The 21,890-nt window shown below is 40.9% G+C and overlaps 1 protein-coding gene across 2 annotated transcripts in view; it reads left to right on the top strand.

Moving 5' to 3' along the window:
* LOC105205585 (protein apterous) overlaps positions 1-18,997 on the top strand; it is a 54,812-nt gene extending 35,815 nt beyond the window's left edge. For both annotated transcript variants that reach the window (XM_011174983.3, XM_011174982.3), the window contains exons 4-6: positions 10,450-10,982; positions 13,369-13,586; positions 17,464-18,997. In XM_011174983.3, coding sequence (XP_011173285.1) covers positions 10,450-10,982; positions 13,369-13,586; positions 17,464-17,679 — 967 coding nt within the window. In that variant the 3' untranslated portion in view covers positions 17,680-18,997. The remainder of the gene's footprint in view (positions 1-10,449; positions 10,983-13,368; positions 13,587-17,463) is intronic.
* The last annotated feature ends 2,893 nt before the right edge of the window (positions 18,998-21,890 follow it).

The raw sequence follows: 21,890 nt of genomic DNA, 5'->3' as shown, positions 1-21,890 counted from the left end.
AAAAACATTGCAAAATATTGCAGCACTGCTAAAATGCCCGCACCAGAAATATTGATACATGATGTGGCAGCAATACAATACAATATTGAATTAACATTGCTGCAACATTACGAATATTTCTGAAGCGGACATTTTATCGTTGCTGCAATAATGCTGTAACAATATTTTGTAATGTTTTTGTAATGCTAAGCTATGTGGGTAGTAACTAAGTTGATAGTTATTTTACATATTTTAAACTCGATTTGTCAACTTAATGTGATTGTTTAAATCTAATGGTAAGAACGAATCATAATCGACTACTTAATAGCTTATTGTTAATGAGTGCAAGGCAGTACACATTTCCCAGAAATCAGCCACTGCAACATTACTCACTAAGGCTTTTCAACAAGTGATACGATCGACACAGAAATCAACACAGTAATTTTATCTTTGTTTCTCGCTGAATTTTAAATAAAAACAACGACTTATGTCGATTTGTGTCTCTTATTGTGGAAATAATTTTCAATAGACAGCATCTCTAAATTTAAGAACATATTTCAATATAAATAAATTAATTTATTAATTTTAGAAATATAACAGTCTAATATTAAAAATAACAACTATGATTTTAAAATATTACAAGAAATTAGAAGAAATGCCACTGGAAAATAATTACTCATTACATTTTTGTGTAACTGTAACTGTAACTGTAACTGTAACTGTAACGAGTTACAATTACTTTCCAAATTCAGTAACTTGTAACGGTAATTAGTTATTTTTTAAAAGAAAGGACTGTAATTGTAAGAACTAATTACTTTTACGAAGTAACTTTCCCAATCCTAAATACTATACACAAATATAAATGTGTACTACATGCAAATCTAAAATGTTTCTAAGCGGGAACAGATGAAGTAAATAATTCGTAAGATTATCCTCGTGTCCTCTGGAGCTCTTGTCGGTTAAGACTCGATCATTCTTTTATCAGATGGAATCATAAATTACGTTTGAAATGCATAGTTGCCATTGGTGGCGAACGCGAGATGCATGTTCCGGATAAATTACAACTTTATAATTTTCCGCATCTATTACAACGTCCGATGAGATACGATACAAGATTGTCTCCAATCGCGGAAGCATAAATCCACGCGTCTACCAGCTCCGTGTAAAGCCGTGTACGGCGGTGTATGTACGAGCAGCGAGTCATTCGCCGCTACTAGATCGCTACTGGCTTTTATTTAATATAGCAAGTTAAGTTGGAAGCTGGAGGATGAAGCTGGAGTCACATTTCTGCGATGACTTGGGTGAAATAGGAATGGAGCACTGGCTTCCTTATAAGAGGAGTATAGAAGACAGATTTACATTCAATTTACAAGTCTTAAGATTTAGTCAAGTGAAACTAATAACGAAGTGAAAATCTGAGAATACGAAAATTAAAGAGCTTGAAGAGTTGAGAACAGACAAGTATCAATATATTATTTTAAACATTGTAACGAGAAAGAAATGTACGAAGAATATATTCTTTAATATTTGTTCAACAAGTCGTGGAATTTAGCCGAGTGAAACCGATAATGGAGTGAAATCTAACAGGAATCGAAGAATTCGAAGACTTAAGAGAGCAAGAATCGATTTGTTATTTGAAAAAAATATGAATGCGAAAAAATATATGGGAGTTTACGAGAAAGAAATTGTCTAATATTTGTAGAAACCTGCAAGTCGTAGAATTCAACGGAGTGAAACTAATAGAATAGAAGAATAGAATGCTCAAAGAATTCGACCACTGCACTGATTAGAAGCACCGATTAATTTCTTCGGGGTTTTCTAAATTGTATCGAAGTGTTATATTTTTCGTGTTAATTGTTTATATAATATTTATATTACCTTCTAACATATTCATCTTGTGTTGAATTAACACAAAAATTTTAGTGGACCGTTTGAGGCATGCGACACATGTTAAACTCAACACAAATTTTCCAAGTGCGTTGATTATCGGTATCTTTCTCACAACACGTGAAATCTTGCGTGGATAATTCCCAGATGATCTGCCGAAACTGTGAATGCCATGCCTATATCCTTGATTTTGCTCGCGAATCAGCAAACGCGAGCAAAATCAAGGATTCAGGCGCAACATACAGATGTCGAGGATAGGGATAGGCGTCAACGTCCCGCAATATATTATGTGTACATTAACCGAGAAGGGAGAGGGCCCGCTCGTTCGCGTGGTATGCCAATAAGAAGGCGGTCGGCGATATAGCGCCCGTGATCTAGATTAATGCGAGCACTGCCGGTAGCGGTCACGTAGAGCGTCCCACGCGCAGCGTGTGTCCACCGTGGTTGCGCGCGAAGCGTCCCCAGGCCCCGGCCCAGGCCTGGAACGTCCGCGGGCTGTCGCTACATTATTCATAAAATAAAACGTGTGAGGAGGTAGCACGGTCGAAGGAAAGAAATAGAAAGAAAAAGAAAAAGGAAACTCGAACGTCGAGCGCGTCGAACCCTGCGCGAGGCAGCGCCGTGTCGAATGAGTCGCTTGGGATTAACGCGAAAATCATTCATCAGGTGTTCTTTCGCCGAGCACTTCCGGCGAGCGCTTGTGTCGTTAATAACGCCGTACACGCGAGCGCGCCTATCTCGCCCGCTGTTAAGACCGCGTTACTCGCTGACAGCGATTTTCACAATCTTCGATCGCCGCGGGAACGTTAGTTTCTAAATTGATGATTGCGACGAGTAACGCGTACATAATGAAACGATAGTAATGGCGTGCGAATAGTTGGAGTCGAATCGAATCGAATTGAATCACAATGGATTTGATTCGAGTTTGTTTTCAAAAGGCTTGAATTATTATTATTATTATTATCGCAGTGTTTAGACACATTTATATACATTTATATACCGAAGCATGTTATATTGAAATTGAAGTATCAGCAACAGTGCTGTTTGCTAACCTACTATAAACCATAAATAATATAAAAATTAAAGATAAAGAAATTATTATAAGTGAATGATACAAATTTCACAATAAAAAGGATAACAATTACTAAAATTTAAAAAATGTGAAGAGAAGCAACTTTTTTGAAAGTATACAGAGTCAAGTATACAGTACGTCGCTGGGTTGAAATATTTAATCGCAACGTAAGAGAAAGCAGCTGAAGTTTGACTATGCAATGACGAGGACAATAAGGACTGTTGAAAACGAGCACTCTTTAAATCTGAATTAGTGAAATCCTACTGCTTTGTAGTCTTAGACTTATAACTGTAATCATCAGTGACTATTCACTTTCAAATAATTCCGATTAATAGGCGAAGAGGGGGATAATCTCACTGATCGAAATCAGTTATAGACTATCATGAAAACTAGTGCAACTATTACTGATTGATATAGTTATAAGTATAACATCGAAATCAGACTATTCACTGCCATTCAGTGAGTAGTACACTAATTTCGATTTAGAAAGTAGTAGATGACGAGGTAGAGTCCAGTTGGAATAATTCGAAAATGTTGCAACATCGATATTTTGATTTCAAATTAACCGCCTATTTTGCTTCATTATTGTATATTTCTTGAGCGACCAATCTTGCGCCAATGAGTACCAGTTTATGCATGATCATTCGTTGCTTTCTAAAATTTTTCCAACATCTACATACTTCAATGTGTATTACACACTTTTATTTAATTAAATAAAATAATTATAATTTTTTACTTTTAGTTTGTTCGCCATGTTTCGTAATAAAACATTACAATTATTAATTTTCTGTCTATTTAAAAAAATCTGTAACATTGTAAATATTTTATCGTTTTTAAATTATAAATGTAAATTTCCGGAAAATTTTGATTCAAATTCAGTTCGATTCATCTTTGAATCGAAGAGATCCGATTCAATTCAACTGGAAAACGTCAGATTCAATTTAAGTCGCTTGAAAGTCGAAATCCTTGGATTTCGGGTTCGTTCCTCTCTTGCAGATCTCAGCGTTAGAAATATGAATGTGGAAATACGAATGTTTGAAAATTTGAAGTCTTCACCGAGTCTTTTTGGAACTAGACATGTACGATTCCCGAGGAAATTTCAAAGATGACGTCGCGTTGTAAAGACAATCGTGAGATGGTCAGTGACCTTGGTACAGATTCTGCGCACGCTTTATGGTGCCTCGTATTTCTGTTGTGTTAGTCAGCGGCTGAATGTCCAAAAGCTACGAAGGTTTAGCAATATCCGTACGTACTCGGATTGCTACATACGCGGTGTTAAACGCGGTGCGAATAGAGTTCTCTCTGCTAAAATTGAATATAATATTATTTAACATATAATATATAACATGAAATTTAATAAATTTGCAGATATCTTTATGATAATAACATTTCTGCTTTCAAATATTTTACTTGTACATGCATTTGCAGTATGCGAACAATAGTACTGTTAATATAAATAATTGTCGATATAAATATTGTAGAATAAATGTTAGCATACATAAAATCTGTCAGTATGATCATTATCAAAGCAAACAGTCAGTTTTCGTACAAATGCTACATAACAAGAGTAAACATCATCGGGCACATTTTTCGTCACGAATTTTTAACTCAGTTAATTTATTAATCTTCAATCTTGGTGTAATGGTAATGCTGTCATATTATTTGAACGGTATATAATGGCAGTTACGAATAATACACTGAGAGAAAAATTTTTTTAAATAAAGTAAATTTTCTTAAAACTTTATATTTTAGTGCAAGCATTTATTCGTTCTGTTTAAGTAAAGATATTTATCTTTAAATAAATACCTCACGTGTGTAATTTTGTATTTTTACACTTTTCACAGTAAAATAATTATTTTACAAATAAACTAGCAATATTATTAAGCTTAATCAAATTTTTTTTTTTAGATTAAAGAATCTAAAATTATCTTGAATATAAATGTAGTCTAACAGTAAATATTTTCTAGAACTGCAAGACTAGATTACTTGAATAAAAATCACTTTTTTATTTTATTTACATAAATATTTCAGTTAAAAAACCTTTTAACTTGACTGCGAACTTTAAATAAGCTATCGGGACCCACCGAGTAAATAGTTTTTCTTTGTAATAAAATTTTTTCTCTTTTAGTGTAACGTTGACACTTTTAAAATTCCCCGCGGAAAAGATCGGCTCCGTAATCGCGCGTAGAGAGATCGCATCTCGGGACACCCTGTATCGTGCCGCGGCCTCCGGGATACATTTCTACGCGACAACCCGTTTTCTGCGAGCGCGTTCGGGGATTAAGCGGCCCCGGCCTTGCCTGGCGACACCGTTGTCGTAAATTATTATTTCCACGATAAAGGCCGTCGTGGCAGCCACTGCCGAGCGGAATTCCCCCCGGCAACACCCGTAATTAATGCATCTGACGATAACCGCGGCGCAGATCTAATCGGGCAGATCCGCCGATTGTGGCGCGGCGAGCGAAATAAATGTGCGCGCGCGGTTTGAGAAATGCGCCGGCGACGCACGGGCCGACGTAAAAGTGGATGAAACGGATGCATGGGCGTAAGGACGCTAAGTGTGACATCGATACTCCGGATCCCTTCGCCGGGCACCGCGAATGCGTCAACGCTTAATGTCGTCGTGTAAACGGCGAGCCACGGTCGCCGTGAGAAATCGGCTACGCGGTAGCCAAACGTGGTCGCTTGTTTCGCCGTCCGTCGTGTCGCGCGAAGGAACGAGGAAGTTGTTCGGCGCGATACGCCCGTCAACCCCGACCGCCAATTATCATACTGCGCTCAAGAGTTCGCGCAGAACGCGAACGCGTCTGCGGCTGCAGATTCCGCGGCATGAGAAGAGAAGTCTCTCTCTCTCTCTCTTTCTCTCTCTTTCTCTCTCTCTCTCTCTCTCTCTCTCTCTCTCTCTCTCTCTTGTGAGCGCGTTCTGGACCCCTCTAGTTTTCCCTCCGCCCGGAAGAACGGGAAAAAAGAGAGAGAGAGAGAGCGGCTGTCTTTCTATCTCTTTCTCTCCCTTTTAATGCCGGAAGAAGAAAGAACGAAAGGAAGAGAAGAAAGAGGCAAGGCGAGTCCACGTGGTCCGAGTGTGCGAACGCGCGGCGAGCGGTCCGCCGCGCTCGGCGCGAGCTCCATAAAGGATTTCCGCCGCCCTTTTCTCCCCCTCGGAGGAGGGCGACTGTGGCGCGCTTAGAGCGCGCCTCTCTCCCGCATTGTATAATAATGTATCGCATATGGCGCATCTTGTAAAACTCTGCGGGCGTTCCTCCCTCCTCCCTTCCCCCCCGCCGTTCCGTCTTGTCCCAAACCGAGAATGAAGATCCGAATGAGGTCGTTCCCGGGGCCACGATTCATTCATCCGGCTCGACGGGGCCTTAGAGGTGACGAAAGGTCCCGAAAAACCGCCTCCAGGTCGCGTACGACGGGGGGCCCCAAAGTCTGCGGATTTCGATCGGCCTCGTCCCCGATCGTCCCGGCAACGTTTTACCTGCGATATGCGCCCGGTCGGTCGGACGTAGCTCGCAGAAGTACGGGGTGTGGTGTTTCACCGAGAGAAGTATAAATAAGGGGGAGAAGAATGTTTTATGGGATTTTGAGGGTAACACGGTTCGGTTGCCGAGGGCTTTAGTTCGCGCTGTACGTCACGTTGCGACTGTCTCGCGCTGTTTCACGCCACATCTCATGTTTCCGCTTGTAGTAGCCCCAGGAATGCGAATTATTCTTTCCGGAAAACGCCGATCTCACCTGTTGACGATAGATTAAGTGAGAGAGAGTCTTGATCGTTTTAGTATAATTTATCTAATCCAAACTCCCTCGTGATGATAAGTTCACTTTAATTGCACTATCATCGGCACATTTAGTATTTGATTGTTAAATCTGTCGTTATCGTTGTTCAGTTTACTTTCTTCCCTAGAGCCGGTTTCGTCAATGCCGCTAACTTGACTGGTCAATTAACTTTGTCTTCAGAATTGCCAACAGCAAGACTTCAAATCTCCATTCCTAACCTACTCACGGTAAAGAAAAAATGTAGTGTGATTAAATAGGAATTCTTGCTGTTGGCAATTCTGGTGACAAAGTTAACCGGTCGTTAATCAAGTTAACGACGCATTAGTAAAAAAAACCAGCTCTTAATCTCCCTCGAAATTGAAAAGTAAATTGTTTACATCGTTTATTTATTTTTTTTTTAATAGAAATATTTTTGTACACGCGTGCAACGTTTCGTTAAAATATTTTTTGAGTAGCTCTCTCTCTCTCGAGTTTTTTTTCTACCGCTACCACGTATTCTTCACTTTCAATTTTCTTCAACCGGCGGTATCTCGCTCGATTAGCGAACAGGGTGCGACAGATCCGATTAGGTGAAAATATGCGGCCTTACACGCCGTTAGAGACAAACCGGCCTCACCCGTAGTCATCGCCCCATTGAGAGTAGGGTACAGCAATAGGATCAAAGATGATAACAATGTGTCTCGAGTCAAGAGACCCTCGAAGGAACGAAAGACTTAGTCCCACAGATTAGGTTTCGGTCTCACAAACAGTCCCCCGAATTTACGATTCTCTTCCGTTTTTCCGACTGCCACCAGAAAGAATATCCTCCCTTTGTGAATATCGCCATTTCAAATTACTCTATTTTTTTTATCTAAATCGTATATATTCGCATTTATATACATATTTTTCTCTTCTAATTTGTTATATTTCCATTTCGGTTAACGTTACGAAATCCACAATAGATTTTTAGCAGAATGACTTTTTTCATCTTATTCGTATGGTATTTCAACATTCGGTCGTTATGATATTTACGCAATCTTGCATTTATGCAGATTATTCCGACAGCCGTTTTCTCTTACATCCGTTAGTTCCGCATCTCTCTATTTTCCAATCACACAGATTCTATCGCGAATGGCATTTCATGTACGTATTCCACATCCTCCCTTTGTTCTCATCCATCTCATTCTCGTCGATATCTCTGATCTGTAGAAATTTCACTTACAACACCGCGAGCGTATTCATCAATCGTTCGGGGAGCTTGACGACGACGACGACCGTAGAATCTGAAATGAAATCTTCGTGTCGAAAGCACGAAGGATCGTAAACTTCAAAGCTTTGAAACTCCAGAATCTGTTAATTCCAAGACGCGGATACGCGTAAATCAAGAGATATCTGACTCAAGTGCGTAAAAGCAACAAGAGCAATAAAATAATGAAGAACGTAGAAAAAAAAAATGCAAGTCTGTAGCGCAGCAAGACAGTCCAAGTGTAACGGCCCACGAGACTCACAGTGGAGGTTGAAGACCGCGCGAGCTTTTCTGCCGCGTCTCTTCTCTCCACGACGAAATGCACGGTATCGCGCCGTTCGTTCGACCGTCGCCGAAATCGTCCATTTCCGATCCGATACCCCGGCACTGGGGCGCCGTAAAGGGCCGCGCGCGCGTACGCGTACGGGGTCCGGCTCTCCGGGATCGGCGTTATAAGATCGAGCCACGTCTTTATCTAGGTTCTTTAGTAGGGGCGCGCGCGGGGCGGGGTGGTAATATATTTGGAAGGCGCGGAGTGAGATAAGTGGTTAGGTAGGTAGCCGCGGCGTGGTTGTCGGCCAGATAGTCGACCGGCTCCGGTAATGGAGACTGCAGGGTGCCGCTAATGCAGTAGCGATGTCACGGCGCCCGGTGCATCGGTATATTCCTCCTTCTCCTCTCCCTTTCCGCTCCCTCTTTGCGCGGGGCCACTGGACGTATCTTCGCCGTCCTTCGCGATATCGGCCGACCCGTACGTCCTCCTGCGTTTTTCTCTCTTTCTCTCCCTTCTCAACTTTTTCTCGTCTTTTTCTCGCTCCCCCGTCGCTCGACGCGGTCTCTCTTTAGCGGAACTATTGAGGACATTGGTCGATACCGAGGGGGGTATCGCGACGCGATAGCAGTCGAACGTGCGGAATGTGTTTATACTGGATAACGCGATGCTACTAGTCGCGATGAGGCTCATTTTCTTGCGGTGCAAATCATTTTCCTTCTTTTCTCTCGATTAATCGAGAGAGATTTATTAAGACAGTAGCACCGTGAGTGACTTTACTAATGTTGTACATATTTGTTGTACATTTGTTTCGATCTTTGATCGTAGATACCTCGTGACATAAATTTCATCGCCTTGGGATTCTAATCCTGTCCAATGTTCAACTGTGAAAATCAAGTAAATATATGCACGAAGAAAAAAAGAAATTATTTTGCTAGAATAATTTAAAAGTCTAACTGAGTATATGTTCGAAAATAACTGTGTTAACTCATCAAAATAATTATGTGCTCGCTAAACCTGAATCAATGAAATCTTACTGATTTGCGGTGCTTAGGAAATTTTCCAGAAAGTGACAAATCGACACAGGAGTCCTTCTATCTTTATTTCTCACTGTATATTGTGTCAAACAAAGATATAATAACTCTTGATTTGTGTCTCTTGCTGGAAAGCTCCCAGTTATTAGTATTAGCAAACAATGAATAGTACTGATTATTGATGATCAGAGTTATATGATCACAGTACTATTCAGTGACTATTGATTTCCACTGTTTTTCAATGATTCGCATTATGAAAAGGATACTCTCACTGACCGGAATTAGTGTATTATCACTAAAAGCAGTGGATACATCACTGATTGATATAATAAGTATAGTACTGGAGACTATTTACAGTTTTTCAGTGAATAATGAATTGATTGCGATTTAGAAAGCAGGTGTAGAATCATCAAGCATGATGGAATAATACTAAAAGTTTGACAAGCTAGCAATCAGCTTGAGCATCCAATATAATTATTTTGACAGTCTGACAAAGATTATTTTTAGTTTTAGATTTTGTAGTAAAATCATTCTTTCCGCAAAAAGATTTACGTACATGGGAGAAACAATTCTGCTGAAATACAGGTTGAAAAATAATTATACTGGGAAGGAGAAATGTCTCTGTGTCTGACACCAGGTGTAGTTAAATTTATTTTCTTCAGACAACAGTAGACGTTTTGACTCGTTATTAAGTCATCTTTATTACTTTATTAATAGAGGTTTTTAATTAACGGAATGCCCAAAACACGCGAGAAAATAGTTGGACGGAAATAAGAGACAACGAAAAGTGACGTAAGCTTAAAAGCATTTTGACTTTCTCAGGTTACTCATCATTTTCGAGGAGAGACATTTCTCCTTTCTAGTGTAATTTATTTCGTGAGAGCCTTTACACATCAACATTGTTAATGAAAATAATTATGTTGCACCATTTAAAGTAATTATACCGGATATGTTTAACTCGGTTGTTAAAATGTCAAAATTATTTACAGCAATATTATCATGCTTGTACATCCTAGATAATTCTTTTGATGCTCCGACATAAAATTATCTTCTGATCCGTATCGAACAAAATTTTTAGATGCTACAGCAAAATTGTACTTTTCGTGTATTGAAACGTGACCTTCACTCGACGTGATCGGCGTAGCATGTACTCGGTATGGGTAACAGCATAATATTGATTTCCTCCATTCTGTGTTCGCAGGATGTTCGGCAGCATGAAACGGTGCGCGCGCTGCCAAGCGGCGATCCTGGCGTCCGAGCTGGTGATGCGTGCGCGCGAGCTCGTCTTCCACGTGCGCTGCTTCTCGTGCGCGGCGTGCGCGGTACTCTTGACGAAGGGCGACCACTTCGGCATGCGGGACGGCGCCGTGCTCTGTCGGCTGCACTACGAGATGGGCGCCGAGCTGCATCCGGCCCAGAGCCCACCGGTCCCGGTCTACCCACCCGGGCCGCACTATCCCGGCCAGCCCTTCCCCTCGCCCGAGTTCCTCCATCACCATCATCATCATCATCACGCGCCACCGCACCCTCATCACTCGATGCACCCCCAGCACCCGCACAGTCACGTCAGCCCGGTGCCGCTGCAACCCTCCACGCCCTCCATACCCGACGCTTCTTCGCCCCCGAAGGTACCCTACTTCAATGGCGCCGCCGCCGTGGTCCCGCCGCCTAGGCAGAAGGGTAGACCCAGGAAGAGGAAGCCCAAGGATCTTGAGGCTATGACCGCGAGTCTCGGTGAGTGTCAACCCTTTAAATTATATTTATTGATGTAACAGTCATCGATAGAAAAGATTCAGTAAAGGTTCTCTGCAACACCAAAGTTCCAAAATCTTGCAATTAGTACATCTCACGATAAGTTGCGACATCTCGGACTTTCTGGTTCTGAATGTGCTTAAAAATTCCGGAAGCCTCGCGCAGTCCCACAGTTTGGAAGATTAGTTGCGCGAAGCCGAGATAACACAAGAGTCTATAGATCGTGAGGTACGTCGTCGTTCTCGAAATGCGACCTCCGATCGCGCCATGCCACGGCCGCGGGAACGCATGACCGATCCGGCGTGATTTACGAGCGTGCGTGGGCGCACGACGCTTGCCACCGAAGCCAGATAAAATTTGTCGGCGCGACATAAATTCCCGAATCGAATCCCTCGACGAAGCGCGTACGCGACGCGTGGGCGGCGCGTCGCGTCGTGCCGGTCAGGCCGAGAGAACTCAATTTCCGATTGTCGAGACCGATCGTGGGAACAAGCCGACGAGCGCGGCGCGACGGTACCAGCCGGCTTCGGCCGAAGAACCACTGTGAATATCGAAACTTCCACTTGCCACCTCTTACCTCGTGCTCCTTTTTCCGCTCGCTCCGCACGCTGGAGGAGGTCGCACGATGTCGTCGTGTCGCCGTGAAAAAGGATCGTAGCGCGGCGCGCAGGTGATCGCTTGGTACCACAAGCTGGTCTCCGATCTATCCTGGATCATGCCGGCAATTTTTTAAGGCCGTTGCTAAGGGCTGCGACGATCCACGCTTAGGCGAGATAAATGGCCGTGCGTTTAGTAACACCTGAGTTATGGTTGTAGTTCGCAGCGTGCGGTCTCGCGCGCGTACAAATCGTTCGTACAGATTGCTTGTATTAATTGTTTAATAAGCGAAGCCACGGCCGGCCGGACGGCGAGCGGTTTCGTGTAGCTAGATTGCAACGCTGAATGAGCAATTTGTTCAATACAGTAGAAGGAGAAGAGGGACAAGACAAAAATTAAAGAGAAGCAATTTCTTTTTTAATAATCGAAAAATTGTCTAAGGATAATAGTTTATTTTGCAAATCTGTCAAACGTCCCTCGACCGTCGCTTCGTCCCGACTCTCGATCCGCGATTTTCACTCGGCTCGGATAGAGTCATCGACTAGGGTTTCGAGTAGGGGCGATCACGCTGAGCCGACGCGACGCGACGGAAGCGGGTTCTAACGCTGTTTGATGCGTATCACAGCTCATTAGCTCCTCGAGTGCAAAGAGGCGGATTAGTGCAGAAGGGGAAAGGGGATGATAGCGTATGCGAAAGGCCGGTGGATACACGGCCAATTACAGCTCTATGCAGCAAATAGTTTACAAGCACGATACCTCATTCACGGCCACGCCGATCTATCGCGCTCCTCTGCCTGCAAGGATGATACTGTCGACGTTACGCAAGCGAGCTCGAACAAATTGATTCGGCGGAATAAAACACGAGTCTCTCCGTGTCTTTGTTGGAGTTCGATTCTTCTTTAAAATTAACGGAATTTCCTTGAAATAAATTTCAGATGACATTTAGAAAAATATCTGGAGAATAATGATCGCAGATTATCCTGTCAAAAAATAAAAAACAAACGATATTTACGACCATTTAAATCGGACAAAAAACCGCGCGTTTTATTAAAATATTCGGATATGCATGTACTTAAACAGAAAAGAAATATCTGTTGGTCACGTTTTGAATGGATAATCCGTTCATTTCCGGATATTCCGATGGTTTTTTTTTTTTTTTTTTTTTTTTTTTTACAAACCGATCTGAATAATCGTTAATATTCGTATGTTACTTTTTGAAAGAGTAATTTGATCAGATAGTTCTTTCATATATTGTCATGAGTGTCACTTCAAATTTTATTTCAAATTCTATAAAATCATGATACAAATCCATGAAATATTGGAACAAATTGACGACGATTGATCTGTTATGTATACATAAATTTTTAAATAATTTGTAAGATTTAGAAACGTTTTGGAAATCGGCAAGCACTCAGACACAAAAATTACACGCCGATACAGCATTGGTCGCGGAAGATATAAATGAAGCAATCATAATAACTATGAGTTGAGATCGAATCATAGACAATTCAAAATTCTCTATTCGAATACAAAACTTTGAAATTCGAAAACGAATCGAATCAAATCACGATGGTTTTGAATCGATTCGAATTCAAACAATTCGCACACTTCTACTTATAAAAGATGAATAGCCTAGTGCAGTGTATATACACAGTAAGACAATTGAAATTCGTTGGGCAGACAACGTGTTGAACGGTAAATCTTAGAACAGCCCTCACTCGAAGTCCGAACGATCTCGATGACGATGCCGTTTTCTGGATTTGTGTTGCAGACCTAAACGCGGACTACATAGACATGCCCTTCGGCAGAGGGGGACCCGGGACCCCCGGCATGCCCGGCTCCAACAGCAGGACGAAACGGATGAGAACGAGCTTTAAGCATCACCAGTTAAGGACGATGAAGAGCTACTTCGCGATCAATCACAATCCTGACGCGAAGGATCTCAAGCAGCTTTCCCAGAAAACTGGCTTGCCGAAAAGAGTGTTGCAGGTAAATGGAAACCACGGTTCGTTTCGCGCGATTCGCGATCACGCGTTTTCTCTTAATGCGAGTTTACCGCGGTGTGTTGAAACTGGAATTTCCTCGTTTCGGTTTCGTTAGCTTTTAACTGTGTCGCGTTTAGTCTCCGAAAGTGGTCACGCGCTATTGTAATTATAATTGTGACTTCGATCACATTCAGCCTTGTTATATTGCATCTTTTAGGTTTACTTGATATTACAAGTAAACTCATTAACAAGTTTTGAATAATCCTTAAACATTTGAATTGTCGAGTTTTTCCGGAACGCAAATCTCCCGAAAGGTTTTCGATACCCGAATGCTTGCGTAAGTTTACTAGTCTTAAATCGCATTCGATGCGTTTTTTGAAAGTTCCTGAAATTGGATAAAATTCATTGATAGATTTAATTTATTGGCTCATATGTATATATAAATTGCCATGAAAAAATAATGAGAGATCGCTGCGATCCGAGCGCAAAAAGAAAAGCCAAAGATGGATAGTCGGTGGTTCTCGCTCGGCCTCTTTGCCTCTCTCACATTTCGGGAGGGTGTGCCCTATAAAAATATTCACGTACGCGCGAGCCGCGCAACGTAGACACGCGCGCTTCTCCCAATTAGTGCGGCGCGCACGGCGTGGCTGCGAAGTTAAAAGAACCGCGCGGAACGGAGCGATATTTCCGTCGACGAGAGGCTGCGGCCTTTCTCCGTAATTACGAGCCGGCGTCAATCCGGAGACAGTCAAAACCCCGGCGGACGGGCGAAGCTCCGTCGTAACGGCGGACGAGCCCGCGCCGGATCGCTCTCGTTAACCCACTACCCGTTAAATTATTAGGTTGTTACGAAAGTTTCGCGCGCGTTCCTTTGTGAAGCGTGCCATGGACGCGCGGATGAAAAGAGGGAACGATCGGGTGCGGGAGATACTGACGATTTAAAGGTAAATGAGGCGAGGCGAGACGCGATGGCGTGGAAACGAGGAGCTTAGGTCAGGCGAGATTCTCGTCCATTCGGTTTGGCTTTTTATAAATATTGTAGCGTTTTCGACTGCAGTAGGTTTCAACACTTGAACTGGGTTAATGACGTCACATGCTCTACTTTGGGTTCTAATTGGACGGTTCCGACATGTGACGTCATTAATCCACCTCGGATTGGGTTCAAACCCACTGTAGTCGAAAACGCTGTTATTAGACTTATGCAATTTCTAAGGATCATTAAAATTTCAGTTGTTAATATTGAATACAAGACTAGGCTGTCAAGACTTAAAGATCTAAAGTTATGCAATCAGGAATTTCGAAGTATCAAAGTTCTTCGAAGTTCCAAAGCTTTAAACTGTTGAAGTCTCGTAAAGTTTCAGAGATTCCAAATTCGCAATTTTGAACAACTGAAAATCAAACAATTAAAAACACAAAATTTAAAAAGAGAATAATTGGATGTATTGAATCATGTATTATCTAAATACAAAAAATATCAAAAGTTCTCATAAAGTCAAATTTTAATTATAGTAAAGTTAAAGTTTCTGGACATATAAGAAACTGTGATGACAACTATTTTTAGTTTTTAATTTAATTTTTCTATATTTCAAGAACTATATTTTTTACAACGATGAATTGATTTTTCTGAAAACTACTAAAAATATGCTAAATTTTTGTCCTTGAAATGATTTTATTACGGAGATTACTTCTTCATTCGTTAATAAATTCTTTTTCCATGCAAATTGGACTTCAATTTAAAAGATAAAAGTGATTACTATTTTTCATAATTGGAGCCCGATTTATATAAGAAAAAATTTATTAATGATAAAGAAATAATTTTTTCAGTGTTAAATCATTTTAACGGCAAAAGTATATAATATTTTTTGTAACAAATTTTAATTTTTTAGATGTTTCTTAACATCCATATTATTAAATTGATTCATCAATTTCATATTGTAGTATTATTTTTGTGATTCAATTTAAAGCTGCGTATATAAAATCACTACATAAAATTATTATTTGAGCCTTGACTGCAGGACCGTTGTTGGCCTGTGCTTGATTGTAATCTTGTCATACGCTTCATGATCTCACACGTATATTAATTATAAAAAAAATTAATTTATCGTTCGCAAAAATGTGTTGAAATAAAATGTGAATATATTAAAAAATAAAAAATAATTATTTTATCATCTCTTTTTATCTTTCAACTGGAAACTTCTCAACCGCTCTGCGCCTACGTAAATAATTCTTAATACATATCTGTAACGAAGCTTTTCTCAAGTAAAACAAAATGCAATAGATTTTAAAGGAAATCTGTAGAAATATAACATCGCATGAAAAATCATCGCCGTGTTTCTCCGATCTTCCGCATAACAATCATTCTACGTTGTTACGTTACCTCGCTTCTGCGCCGATTCGCCGAGACGAAGGAAAGGGTTGGAGGTAGCCGCTATTGTATTCGTAGGGTTCTTGGTCGCCATCTTGCTTGATATTGATCGCGAAACGCACGAATACTTGCCCGCCGTGCGCGCACACAGACATACCGGCATACGCGCGCGCGCACGCTCACGCACTCGAGGGAAGACACGCACGAGTAGTCGGTTCGCGAGTTCTTTCGTTGGAAGTCCGCGGGGGAGGAGACTATCTTGAAAATGGCGACGTTGGATCGCATCGTCTTTCATCTATCGTGAATATAGAGGAAACTTCGCGAAGATGCGCACGCGTGTCCGTGTGCGTGCGCGCATATGCGCGTGTACGGGTGCACGTAAATAAAAGGAGGAACTCTTATCTAACGCTGCGAGTTTGCGGATGTACAAGGCGTTCATGAACTCCTTCCACGATGGCATACACGTTATACGAACGCAACATCCCCTATATATAGCGCAGACAGGTTTTTGCAACGTTACAGGGATATAACATTGAAACAATTAACTTTCGGTGAACTAGGTGAGATATAACATACATATATATCAGTAACCTTTAAACTATAATGTTTTTCTCCCTATGACAATGAAACTACTGCCCTATTATGATGGTTCACAGAATATTGCTTTTACAGTTATATTGCGTAATGTCCCTGAAACATCTCTACAAAGTTATAGCAACAAAATGTCTATTTTGGTTCACGAGAAACGTTTCTGAAATATATGATGCTGCAATACTTTTTGGTATTGTTTGCAACATATTTGTTTCACGTAAAAGATATATACAATATTTATAATTAACATATAAAAATACGAATACAAGTCATAAAGTATCAATGACTGCTTATTTCTTACAAAAAAAATCGTAATTTGTTACGATAAGTTAGATATAGAAGATACAATTTTCGACTTTTTTTTAGAAATAACATATCTTTGTGTGAATTGTTTTTGTGTTTTATATGTTAATTATGAGTATTGCACATATCTTTTAAGACAAATGTTCAGAGTTCCAGATTCAACGTTAAGAATGACATCTATATTACATACTCACGTGCACTATCTCGGCAAACACTTCATAGTAATGTGATATGCGCGCGTATACCTATATTAATTGAGAGATTACTAGTAATGTTACAAAATACATTACAGAAAGATTGGAAATGTAAGGTTTCAATCAAGATGATTGTAAAAGTATTGTAATTTCAACGATCTAAAAAGATGGACTCAGATGACATTACAAATGTGATGAATATGATAATACATAATTGAAACATTCGAGACGTCTCTGTAACATAACCGAAACCTTCTCTGCTATCACTATTGAATATATATCGTTCTTAAAAAAATGTTTCTGTTGAGCCTGTAATTAATTGTTCAGATCGATCGTGTTTCTAATGCAAATCGATTTCTCGAACTCATGCGAACCTCGGTGATGAATCAAGTCGTAACAGCCGAACCCTCTGCTGGTCTTGTTCCCAGGTCTGGTTCCAGAACGCGCGGGCAAAATGGCGGCGCATGGTGCTAAAACAGGAGGGCAAGTCCGACAAGTGCGACGGCGGGGTGGACGGCGGTAATCTCGGCGACCTTGAGCTCTACGGGAACAGCACCGGAAGCGGCGGGCCGCCGATGAGTCCGCCCTTCATGCTCGGCGGTCCTCACAGTCCTGCGTCCCTGGCGTCCCTGGACTGCGCGTGATCCCTGACGTCCGAATCCGTGCATTCTGGCTAACGTCGCGCATCCTCGTTCTGCGATGGGACATCGGTATTTGGACGTGCACCCTTCCGGACGATTTCTCACGTGAGTGAAATCGCTCGCGAGTGCGTGAAGAGAGTTGTGAATAATCGATGAGTGAGCGTGTAAAAAAAAAAAAAAAAACAGAAAGGTAGTAACGTCTCTGCGAACTCGCGGACGGATTAGCGAGGACCGATCGAGCACGACTCGAGGAGTGCATTTTTTCGAGACTCGCCAACTTTTCTTTGCTCGAGTTGCGCGTTTCCCGTCAACCGACGAAACGGACGACGAAAAGCTATCCTTTCTCGTTTATCGTCTCGCGAGTCGAAAATTTGCTTCTCGAGGCGCTCGCTTCGGATCGAGACGATGTAAAATTTGACGCGCTGACGGCGTAGATCTGTTTAATCGACAAAATCGTTGTATTTATTGTTTATTAGCTCGAATTGTGGCGCTCCCGCCGCGCCGGCGGAACACTAACGTCGTTCGTTGAGGGCAATGTAATTAGTGAACGAGATCTATTTATTCGCCTAAGTCTAATTTAGGATCGCGAACATTACCAGTGCTGTGTGAAAATTCGGCGTTTCGCGAGTTCTCGAAGAGTCGTCGGTTCTGAGCGAAATCCTCGACGATCATACTCGTTCGGGGAGCGTCGCATTGATCAACGAATCGTCTCGCTAAATAATTATTTTATACTTTCCAAAGTCACTCTGTACGTATCTTTTCATTCCTGTTCGAGTTTTTCAATCTTTCAACAGAATTAGCTACTGCTGGTCGGTTGATAAACAATCGAGAGATATAATTATATCTCAAATTTATATTTTGCTTCAAAATCTAAACGAACACCTTGGAGATCAATCGGCGCTCCGTCGAGTGCTCGAGCAAAACGCTGAATTTTGACGAGAGGATAATATTAATTATTTATAAAAGAAGAAAAAAGCGAGCTGCGAACGCGCGTAATTGTACATTATTGCTCAAGATCAGACCGCGACAGACCTATGAAAGAAACAACCCACGGTTCAACCTGGTTATTGCTGTAAATAAAGGACGTTCCTCGTGCGTTTCTCTTAAGGCACCGTTATAGGTTGTAGGGCCCTATTAATTGCATTCGGTAGCGGTCGTGCTTCTCTAGGCGAGAGGTGAAAGTAATAGTAAATGTGAATACACGCAGGACACTACTGTTATTATTGCTCCTACTATTAGTCCTCCTTGTAACGATGCGGAAGGATTGTCCAACTTTTGCAAGATCATTTTTTCATTGAATATATTTTGACAATATACGCTGCGTGTCTGTATGTGTCTGTTTTTCCCCCACGTTTTCTCTTTCTCCTCCTTCTCCTCCTCTTCCTCATTCTCCCTATCAGAAGTTTCCTTTAAACTCGCAAGGTTTTCCTTTCGATTAATGCTCCTAGCTTCTTCGGCATGGATTCAGGTTGAAAAATAACTATCGTGAGACTGAATAATAAACGACAGTTTTTGCGAGATTTTATTGGTAGTATCAACGATTAACGACGATCAATTAAAAGAGCATAAACGTCCCGCGTACGACTTTTTCGCATGGAAAAACCCGTACCTCGTTTAACGCCGTTTTTCCATCGGTTATAAAACTAGATCTGGAATTGCATATTATTCTTCGCGCTCAGTTCATAGAATCAGCTCTCGACAACAGAATCCGAGACTTTCCACGAAGGAGACGTAATGGAAAGTCGCATGATGGCGTGTAACCCACGACGGTGAACCAGAATTTCACCCAACAAAAACCGGCGTGCACATTGTCCGTCTTGTCTCACCAGTTGGTCAACCGGTAGGCTGAATTCAGTGACCGGCAATAATGGCGGAATATTCCAACACGATCCATTTATACGCGTGCAAAAAAATATGTGTAAAAAAACCGTTCTCACATAATATTGCATTTTAAAAGCGGTACAGAGGAAGAGCTTATCGCAAACCTGTAACACTGTGTCTCACTGCACGTTTTCTATTCATACGATTCTAGAATGCAAATCTATAATGTCCGCTCGGAATTTCATGGAGAATGTCGAGAAATAAATACAGATATATTTTATTAATGAAACCGAGTCGAATCACGCAGCAGCAGCAGCAGCAGCAGCAGGAGCTTCACGGGCACGAGCTCCCGCTCGTTATTCATATTTCCCGTCTTATTTACGGGCTTTGTCCATCCGGACTGGCGACACGCGACATTCACCGGATTTCTTCTGGTACGCCGCGGCGTCGACGATTTAACGGCCCGATTATGCGGAGCTATGAAAATGCGATGCATCTCGCTGCTATTAAAGCTGAAATTATATCCCGCATGGCGGACCGCGCGAATTACGCAAGACTGGATACCAACTCCGCGTAAATTACGCGCGACGAAGCACAGAGGCGGAATTCTGTATACGGCCGCAACAGCATTCCCCCCCAACAACGGAGACTCGCAACGGCGGAATTATGAGACATCATAAACATCCTACTCGCCGGTCTATTATGTTGTTATCGATTTATATCCCTGCTTCTTTCCATGAATCACGAGAAACACTAGTTGACAGATTTAGTATAAAAAAAAAGGTAAGAATATAAATTCGAACTTTGGTACGTGGTAAAAAATTTTGTGTTAAATTTAAATTTCACACACCGGGAAGAAAAATTGTTAACTCGACTAGATTTTTCAACTTGGTCCAACTTAAATACACAAAGTACTTGAACTTTAGTTTAAGCATTTATATATTTAACTTAAATAATAAATATTTGAACTGAAGAAACTTAATCAAGTTGAAAAGTTTACTCACTAAGTTTACTCATTTTTCCGTAGTGCACTTTGCCAAATAAGCCGTCTAAATTTTTTGCGTTAACTTAATCAGATAAATATATTTAGAAAGAAGCACAAATATTACCTACGTAAAGTTTAACACAAAGACAATATGGAAACAAATTTTTTTATAAATAAAATTCAAATTTATAATATGTGAAATTAAAATGTACATAATCGTTTATCTCAAAATTTATGTTTTGTACTTTAAACGAGGAAATGTGGTATATCAATTTATCACAAAATATTAAAATAACACAATCACATTATGTTAAATTGGTACATATACTCTGAAATTTATAGGAAAAATGCAAAAATATTTCAACAAGGCTCGGTTTTTACCGTGTAACAATAATGTGCAATAAGCAGGCATAAACTCTTCCGATGATTTTTATGGAGACAAACGACAGCAATAATGCAGAAAAAATTTAATATCAATCATTACGAAATAATGGCTGTAATTTATGATACACTAAACCTGGTAATCGAGAGAGAAAACAAGAGGTCTCGATCAGGCGCGTGATTTATTTATTTGCCTCACGCTGAGATTTTACTTGTTCGGACCAATTTCCTGTCTACTCGTCGAGAGCTATAAAAAAAAAGTCTATATAAATGTTGTTTCACGAACGTCGCCCCGCGTTCTGATTTCTAAGAGAACTTCGCGTTCACACAGGATTGCGAGCGACTGCGACGACGACGACGGCGGCCGCGGTGAACGGCTTTCCTACAGCCATTCAATATGCATCGTGCCGCATTCAGGACGCATAGCGAGCGCGCCGATGCGATTTCAGCGCGCGATTATTCGTTGAATTTCTAAGCCAAAAAAGGACGAGACGGTGCAGATAAAAGAAACGGCACTATGGCGTCATCCGCGTTGACGGAGAGAGACGAACACCCTTCGCACAACTAGTCTAGGTTCCGTTACTTTCGAAAAATAAAACTGCTTGTCTATAATTACCTTCAGATAAATATTTGCATATGCTTTTTTACTCTCTGCTCTTTTTTTATTCGTTATTCGTCCAATCACTTAATTTTTCTTTGTTCAACTTTAATTCCTTTTGTGATTAAGGGGTAATAGGCCTCACCTTATCTTTTAAACCATGTTTGTGAAATCTTATTGATTTCAGTGCTAAACTTGTAACTGTATCAATCAATGATACAGCCATTGACAAAATTATCAGGCACCCTATTTATTTAACAATTTTTTTAATTTATAAAGAAATACATAACACTATCTTTATAAATTTGAATTATTATTTATTTTTTAAATAATCATATAAACTAATCATATAAACTAATGCTTGGTTTGCTTGGTTCACTTGTTTTTTATAACTTATTTTTTAGCTTATGCAATTTAGTTATAAAAAAT

This window comes from Solenopsis invicta, chromosome 13 (genome assembly GCF_016802725.1).
Source record: "Solenopsis invicta isolate M01_SB chromosome 13, UNIL_Sinv_3.0, whole genome shotgun sequence".
NCBI lineage: Eukaryota > Metazoa > Arthropoda > Insecta > Hymenoptera > Formicidae > Solenopsis > Solenopsis invicta.
This window is presented reverse-complemented; position numbering and strand designations above follow the sequence as displayed.